The sequence below is a fragment of the Andrographis paniculata genome, unplaced genomic scaffold (assembly GCF_009805555.1).
Source record: "Andrographis paniculata isolate CXL003 unplaced genomic scaffold, ASM980555v1 Contig43END, whole genome shotgun sequence".
In the NCBI taxonomy this organism is placed as follows: domain Eukaryota; kingdom Viridiplantae; phylum Streptophyta; class Magnoliopsida; order Lamiales; family Acanthaceae; genus Andrographis; species Andrographis paniculata.
Window position 1 is genome coordinate 2,209,389 of NW_026137577.1, and position 9,666 is coordinate 2,219,054.

Here is a 9,666-nt window from a genome sequence, read left to right on the forward strand (position 1 = left end):
GTATTATTTATATTTTGTATTATTATATTTAACATTAAAAATATTTTCATATTTATATAATTTACTTCAAAAAATATTAGTATCAATTTGCTTTTTGCACATAATTTTAGAAATATTAGTATTATATAGAAATAAAGTAAAAATGATCAAAATAACCTTATTAGTATGTGTGATATAAATGCAATGACATTTGTGTAATATATTGTAAGTTGTAAGGGTATTTGTAATATTAGGTAGATAGTACAGTTACTAAAAAAAGAAAATTGATACTTTGTTATGGGACGGACTAAAATGGAAAAATGGATATTTTGTTATGGGACGGAGGGAGTATTATATTTGTATTATAAGAGACTACAATAAGTATTTTTGTCATTTTCCTTTGATTTGTATTATATATTAATATAATAATTAATATCTAAAGATCAACAAACAGAAAGTCATAGTATTCTTCGGGACGGAGAGAATATTTATATTTCTCCCCAAAAATGAATACCGTACTCCCTCCGTCCCAATACAATAGTCTTGTTTACCATTTTTTTCCGTCTCAAAACAATAATCTCATTTCCATAAATAACCATATCACCATAAAACTATATCTACTTTTTCATTATTATTACACAATTGTCACTATTTTTTACATTAATAAACTCACAAGGACAAAAAAGTTATTTATCCTTACTTTTTACCAACTATTAATATAATATCAATATTTTTTAAATCTCGTGTCCAACTCAATAAGACTATACTTTTGGGACGGAGGGTATATTATATACTTTCATAATACTCCTTTCGTACACTGTCAAAATTTATATTTGTTTTTTATTTGTTGATTTTTGAATATTAATTATTATTTCAAAATATAGTACAAATTAAGAGAAAATAAAAAAAATATTTATATTAGTGTCTTAGAATACAAATATAATTACATGTGTATAAAAAATATACAAATATAAATATATTTTTAATGTTAAATACAATAATACAAAAAATAAATATAAACTTATTAAGTGGACAAAGAGAGTATTATATTATCTATATAATTTTTTCATATCTCATATAAAAAATATCATTTCAAATAATTAGACAAAATAAACAAACTTATAGTACTTCTTTTGTTCAAAAAATCTGAATGAATTTGATTGGAGATAAATATTAAAAATAGTAATATTTTAATACTAAAATATAAAAAAGAAAATAAGAGTATTATAAAGTTATTTTAAAAGTTAGATTAAATAAAAATAATAATAAGATAAATATTAAAAGTAGTCATAAAATTATTATTAATTGTTATAAAGCAAAGATAATTAAAATAAATGGATAAAATGTTATACTCCCTCAATCCCAAAACTATAGCTTGGGTTAAATTTGATACGAGATTTAAGAAATATAATATTATATTATTAGTGGGTAAAAAGTATGGGTAAAAAATTTTTTGCCTTTGTGAGTGAATTAGTGTAAAAAGTAGTGACAATTGTGTAATAATAATGAAAAAGTAAAGATAATTTTATATTGATATGGTTATTTATGAAAATGATACTATTGTTTTGGGACGGACAAAAATGGTAAACAAGACTATTGTATTGGGACAGAAAGAATATTATAAATAGATTATGGGTGTGTTTGTTTGAAGAATTTGGGTGAATTTCTACTATTCACACAAATTTTTTCCCCAAAAAATATCAAATCAAACTCCTATTTTTTATATTATACTGAAAATCAATTTTACAATCAAAATATCACATCATACAACTATTCAAATTCAAATTTTTTACTATTCAAATCTCAATCCAAAATCCAAACTCCCAAGCAAACACACCCTATATATATATTTAGCAGATAAAAAAGAAAAAAAAGAAAAGATGTCATAATAGATAGTAGTTGGTTAGCATTTTGTGTGTAAAAACTTTTTTGTTTTTTAATTTTCATTTGATATAATGATATTAATATAGATAAGTATAAATATTTAAGATATTTATAATATAATAGAAGTTGTTTGGAAAATAATATAATTAAAAATTACAAAAAAAAAATACACAAAAAGCAAAATATTCAATTGTCTTTTTTATTTAGAGGTTGTTTTAAAAAAAAAAAAATTAAATTTTTTAACTTTTTAATTTGTCAAAAAGTTAATTTTTTTAAATGTTGGATATTTCATTATTTCAAAATAGTTTTTTCATTGTAATTTTTTATTCCAACCATCAATTTCATAGATATTAATATATTTTTATTACAATATTTATTAATTATTTTAATGTATTTTCTTCTACTAATTCATAATTTTATGTTTATAAATTTAAAGTAATTGAAATTATTATTTTTTATATGTAAATTATTTTATTTATAAAATTTTAAAATCTATTATAATAATAAAGGCAAAATAAAAATAAAAATAAAAATAAAAATATTAATATTATCAATTTATTTTTATATATTTCTATGACATAGTTTTTTTTTATTAAAGATGGATATATTAGAATAAATTGATTTAAAATTATAATTTGATAATAAAATAAATTAATTAGAAATTAATCTAATAAAAATATTAGAGCATGCAAAACTAAATATGACCAAAAATGAGAGAGTTTGATATAAAGAATGAAAATAAATAATGAAAATGTAAAGAAAAAAAAATGTAAAACAAAAAATTTAGTTGAAAATATAAATAAAAAAATTAATGAATTAATCAAGAAAATGACTAATAGGACAAAAAGAGAATTCTAACGAGTGAAAAATCATTAAAAAAAAAATATTTTTGTTAGATTTCTTTGCTTAGATAATAAATTAGGCATAATGTTTTGTAAAATCAAATTTTAATATAATTATTTTAAAAATCATAAAAATTAAATTATTAAATAATAAATTAAATATGATATTTTATAAAATTAAAATAATATAATTTTAAAAATTATAAAAATTAAATAATAAAAAAATAAAAAAATAACAAAAACAAGATATTAGAGATAAATAAAAATAGAGAAATAAAAAATAATTTATTTGTCAAAATTTATATTTTTGCTTTCAATTATATGTACCAAATACATTCATATCCGGTACATATAATTGGGCCTTCAAATTTGTGGACTAACATCTATATCATAATAATCTTCGACTCGGGTGTGTTTGTTTGGAGTATTCTCCTCAAAATACATTATTCATCCCTTTTTTTTAAAAAAAAATCAAATTAAATACTTATTTTTTATTTTTTATATTATACTAAAAATTAATTTTATATTCAAAATATCACATTAACATCTATTTATATCACATTATACAAGTATTCAAATTCAAAATTTTTACTATTTAAATTTCAACTCAAAATACAAACACCCAAACAAAACACATGGATTCTGCTTAACTCCTCGCTAGAAAATAACCCGCCCCTCCTTAAACGGATCAATTTTGGATTTTGTTTTATTTTGTAAAACATAATGTTTTTAAAACGATAGATAATAAAAAATTCAAATATTAAATATAAAATACTCTCTCCGTCCCGTTGGAAGGGTGACTTTTACTTTTTGCACGTAGATTTTTTAATATTAGTATTATATTGGATTATAGTAAAAAAAGACAAAAATATCGCTATTAGTATGGTGTAATATAAAAGTAATGGCATTTGTGTAATATATAGTAAGTTGAAAGGGTATTTATTATGTTAGGTAAGTAGTACAATTACTAAATTATGAAATAGTAACCTTGTTTTGGAACTGATGAAAATAAAAATTAGTAACTTTTCAGTGGAACAGGGAAGTAAAATGATTTCAACTGTGATAATAATGGTGCAGTGACGACCAAGTAGTGAAAATGATGAGTCGAAAAATACAAAACAATTGAAAATTTTAAATTATTGAAAAATTAATGAAAATGATAAATACATAAATAACACTATAAACAACACTATAAACAATAATATAAATATTCTCTGTTCTAGTTAATTTGTCTACTTTAGTTTATGCAGAGTTTTAAATATTGTGTAATTGGTAAGTAATTAAAAAAAGTATTAGTAAAAATAATTATAATTTAATAAAAATAATTATAAATTAAGATTATGATGAGTTTAATTAAAATAAAAAATTTTAAAATTATGAATTTTAAAATATGATTAAAGTGTATAATTATATTTCTAAAACAATAAAATGACAAATTATGTAGAAAGATAGAAATAGGAATAATGGACAAATTAAATGAAACGAAAAAATAATATAATATTACTATTTAAAATGATTAATTTAAAGAGATTCAGTGCGAGTTAAATTCAAAAATTTTTTTGGATCAAATCCGTAATCTGTCCCTGACTCCGAATCCAGCCGAGTTTAAAATTTTCAAAATTCATAACCCGCCTCGATTATAAAAATCCAAACCCAAACTCGCCCCATTAACATCCGAACCGGGTCGGGTTCCCGGGCAAGATCCACCCCTATTTCCATCCATATTCGACGTCTATCGACGCCAATGACGAGCGAGCGAATAAACGCTACCAATAATCGCGACAAGAGCAAGAACCATGACGAAAATGATGGAATCGGCTAGTGTCTCGTAGGACGATTTCTCGATCGACCAACTTCGACACGTACTTAAATGCCGTATGGCAATCGCCGCAAACCCGAAGATTTTTCTTGATTGAGATAGGAGCTCCCGACGGCGAGTCAAGGATCGAGAACGCGAGCGCTAGCTTTTCGCTATGGTATTGTAACCTCTCTTCTCTCTCGCGCTCATCCGAATACCAAAGCACGTTGCTCGTATCCGGGACGTATCCAATTTTTGCGATTCCGTCGCGTAGCTCGTCCCACATCTTCCGAATCTCGTCCCGTCGCGGGTGGGCGTCGTCATTCGCGACAAATAAATGTATAACATTCCCCGATTCGACCCAGCTACACGCGGGCTCTTTCTTAAGCCCGCTCGAATTCATCGTCCGTCGAACTCTCGCCGCGTCGATCAATCTCCCGGCGGACGCGTAGATGTTCGAGAGTAATATACGAGGACCCGTGTCGTTCGAATCGAGCTCAAAAACGCGCTCCGCCGCGTAAATACCTAACTCCATATTCTTATGCATCCGACACGCTCCGAGAAGCGCTTTCCAAACGACGGCGGTAGGTTCGATCGACATCTGTTGTATGAACTTCATGGCGCGATCGAGCTGACCTGCTCGACCGAGTAGGTCGATGATCGTTACGTAATGCGTAATATCGGGTTCGATTTCGTACCTTCTCATCAGCTCAAAGTAGTAAAATCCTTTCTCCGAAAGGCCGCCATGGCTGCAAGCTTTTAAAACACAGAGAAACGTTATCGCGTTCGGCTCGACTCCGACTCGACGCATTTTTTCAAACAAATCGACGGCTTCGTCGCCGAGCCCATGCTCGGCAAAAGCTGTAAGCATCGTGTTCCACGCTATGATATCCTTTTTTTGGACGAAATTGAAAACCTTTCTCGCGTCGTCGATATTTCCCGCTTTGCCGTACATATTGACAAGAGTATTCGTGACGAATGCGGTGAGCTTCAGCCCCGATTTCACCATATCCGCGTGCGCCCATTTCCCCTGCTCCGAAGCGCCGCTGCTCGCGCAGGCGGAGAAGACGCTCGAATACGTGAAATGCGACGGTCGTAACCGCTCCCGTTTCATCTCCGCGAAGAGGCGCACGGCATTGTGCCCCTCGCCGTCCCTCGCGTACGATGCGATCAATGCATTCCAAGAAACCTCATTTCTATCCGTCAGAGCATCGAATATGACCTTTGCCGCCTCCTTCTTCGTGCACCTTGCGTACATATCGACCAGCGCGCTCCCGACGAAGACATTTCGTTCGAATCCGAGTTTTAAACAAAATCCATGGATGATCCTACCGATTGCATCACTCTGTGAGCCTCCGGCGGATTTCAGAGCACTACCAAAAGTAAATTCGTTCGGCTTAAATCCCGAATTCAACATATTCACGAAAACAAGCAGAGCTTCATTGAAGAGATTGCACTGTGAATAGCCAGTGATTACCGTAGTGAAGGAAACCATGTCCCGTTCAGGCATTTCGTCGAACACCTTCCGAGCGAGCTCCATTTCGCCGCATCTCGCGTACATGTGAATCACGGTGTTCTGTAGAGCGATGTAATCGCGGAATCTAGAGTTTTTGAAATGAGAATGCACCATTTTAGCCTCTCTGATTTTGCTTTGAGCAGTACACTGCTTGAAGAGATCCATGTACAACCTCGCGTCGGATTCCATGGCGCCGCGGTCGATTAGGTCGAGAGCGAGAAGATTTCCGTCCGGAGTAGCTTTCAGAAGGTCTTTATCGTGGATTATACCTGGAATTAGGTCTGGAACCCTAGTTTCTTCCGAGTCTGAGGATTGAATTTGGGGGAGTGCGATCAAGTTGCGTCGGGATACCGAATGGAGGAATCTGAAGCTCCAGAAAAGCCGTATCGTCGATTGAGCAAGGATCGAGCGCCATATGTGTCGCTTCATGGAGAAATTGAGTGATTGATGGATCAATTGGAGGGAAATTTTTGAAGAATCACGCAGCCTACGTTGTTCTTCGACGCAGGAAGATCAGCAATGCAAAGCATATGTTCGTTACCTACAAAAACAGCCTTTATATTCCTTAATAAGAATATAAATATTTAAATATAAGAATATAAATATGATTTATTTTTTAAAAAATAATAAAAATTAGTAACATTAACATTCTTTTATAAATTTTTGTTATAATTTGTAATAAATAACGATAAAAATTTCACCGAATTTGAAATATTAAGAATTGCTTTAGATAAATTTTGTATTTTAAAAATAATTATTGTATTTTTATAAGTAAGTATTGTTACATTTTGTAAATTTTAGAATTATTATACTCCCTCGTCTACAGTCAATTTATCTATTTTTCAATTTTAGTATGTCCATCGCAAAGGTATCCATTTTCTTTTCTTTTTTTTTTTTTTTTAGTAAATGTACCTTCCACTAAAATATAAAATTATCTCACCCTTTATATAATATTACACAAATATCATCAAATAACACCACTTAATACCATAAATGTTAAGAGGTATAATAATTTTTTTATGTATACATATCAATATAATATTAATATACTAAAATTTACGTGCAAAAAGTAAACGGATAGATAGGCTGTGGTGGACGGAGAGAGTATTAATAATGAAATCAAATATATATTTGCATGCATAATACGTGATAAATTCAAATAATAATTATTATTATTTTAAATGATACTCCCTCCGTCCCAAAAAATTTGTCTTGTTTTTTTATTTTCGTCCGTCTCAAAACAATTGTCTTGTTTCCTTATTTAGTAGCTGTGGTCCTCACTTTATAACAAAATTATTTTTATTTTTCCATATTATCTCTAATTATTACTCTAACGTACTCTTTAAAATCCTTCAAAGCATTTTAGTCATTTACATTCTACTTTACACCAAGTTTCAATTAAATACTATTATTCTTTAATTAATTCTCGTGTCAACTCTCAATAAGACACTTCTTTTGGGACGGAAGGAGTATAACCTAAAAATTAAATACTAAAATATCACAACAACAATGAAAATATAATCTAAAGCATAAGTAAAATATCTAAAATATTTCACAAAGTATTGTAGAAATCAACTTAAATTTGCCAAAAGAGAATTGACATGATACAACTAAAATAGTCCATTGGATTAAGATAAAAAAAAAAAAAAACAAAACTCTCAATAGAGTTAAAATAAAAAAGTATGAATATCAATATTATTAGAGTCGAAAATAAAATTTTCAATATCGTTAGAATTGAAAATAGAATTCTCAACGTTGTTAAAGTCGAAAGTTCTATACGACTATTACTGTCGTAAGAGTTGGAATAAGGATTCTAAACAAAATCATAATAGGAGATTGAATGTCGATTATAAAACTTTATTAAAATTAAAGACTAATTTTGATCAAAAATTAATTTACCAGTCTATCCAATTATTTTTGTTCAGATTTATATTTAAGTTTCAATAAAGTTTTATATTCAGTATAAAATCAATTACTCCCTCCGTCCTGGAACAAGGGTGGCGTTTGCTTTTTACACGTAGATTTTTTAATATTAGTATTATAATGTATTGTAGTGAAAATAACAAAAATATCCTATTAGTATAGTGTAATATAAAATTAATGACATTTGTGTAATATAATGTAAGTTGGAATGGTATTTATTATGTTAGGTAGGTAAGTACAATTAATAAATTAGGAAATGATAACCTTGTTTTGGGACAAACAAAAATGGAAAATGACAATATTTCAATGGGAGGGTGGGAGTATAATAATTTTATTTAAAACCTTGTTTTCACTCTAACAATGTTGAAAGACTTATTTTTAATTTTTAACTTTATTGAGAGACATATTTTCAACTTTAATAATATTAAGAGTTCTGTCTTTAATTAAAAAAAATAAAAAAAATAAAAAATAAAAAATCCAAACTATCACAAGAATAAATCCATAAATTATTATTTAAAAAAATAATAATAAATAAATAGTTTTCTTTTCTCTCTCAGTGAATCCAAATGAAACTCTGAGCCCATTAGGGATGGAAAAAGCCCAATCAATATATGCAGAAGAACAAATAAAAATTATAATAAAAATAAAAATAGGGAAGGGTAAATTAGGAAATAGAAAAGAAAAGAGAAGAGGAAAGGCTAAGAAGAGGCCACGTCGCCACAGACAAGCAAAAGTAGTAAAACCTCGTACCCCTGCCGACACTCAAGTACAACCTCTTCACCCACTCATTCATTTCTTATCCATTTCCTTATTTATTTATTTATATTTTTACTATTTATATTTCTATTTTTTTAATCATATATTTATTTTAATACTCTAATTATTACACACATATATATATATAATTTACTACAATTTTATAAATAAAAATAAATAAATCTCACTTTCGTTTTCTTTTAACTTTCACATTCACAACACTACTATTGTAAATAACATTTAAATATTAATAATGTGACATCTCAACAATAATTTAATTATTTAATTATTTAATATTTAATATATTTATACATATGCATATTGAGAATCAATCATTTACCCACTTGAGGGTTTGTTTTGTTGATGTGAGAGATAGAGAGAAAAGGGCTCTTATTCAACTGTCACCACATAATATTATATATTTATTTATTTATTTATTTATATATATGTGTGTGTGTTGGCAAAGACAAAAAAAAACATGAGATACTTTGAAGATAACATTGAGTAATGTCATGTAATAAGTGGGGCCTACTTAATTTGCCTTTTTAGGGAATTTTTATAATTAAAATTAATGTAATATTTTATTTTATTTTTTTTTTATAAAAAAATACTGTTAAGGTAAAAATAATGTATATAAAATAAAGTTTATTTTTAGTATTTCTTATTTGATTTTATTTGATGTTTAGGTTGCCAATTTTGGAATGAATCAATGAATGAATTATTGGTGTAAATAAAGAAGATTGCATATGTTTTTAAGGATCACTATCATTATACTTTGTCCTCTCCACATGTTGACAACGTCCCATAAATATTGTTTTAATTGGGTTGAACACAGAATTTAAAGAATATTGATAATTGATAAAAAATATGGATAAAAGAGTTTTTTTGCATTTGTGAGTGTATTATTGTAAAAAGTAGTGACAATTGTGTAATAAAAATGAAAAAGTAGAGGTAATTTTATGGTGATA

General features: G+C 27.9%; 1 protein-coding gene across 1 annotated transcript; it reads right to left on the bottom strand.

Moving 5' to 3' along the window:
- Nucleotides 1-4,245: 4,245 nt before the first annotated feature.
- Nucleotides 4,246-6,531, bottom strand: LOC127251204 (pentatricopeptide repeat-containing protein At3g24000, mitochondrial). The gene has a single exon (XM_051274800.1). It carries the CDS (start codon nt 6,446-6,448, stop codon nt 4,472-4,474), a length of 1,977 nt encoding a protein of 658 aa, XP_051130757.1. The 5' UTR covers nt 6,449-6,531; the 3' UTR covers nt 4,246-4,471.
- Nucleotides 6,532-9,666: the final 3,135 nt, after the last annotated feature.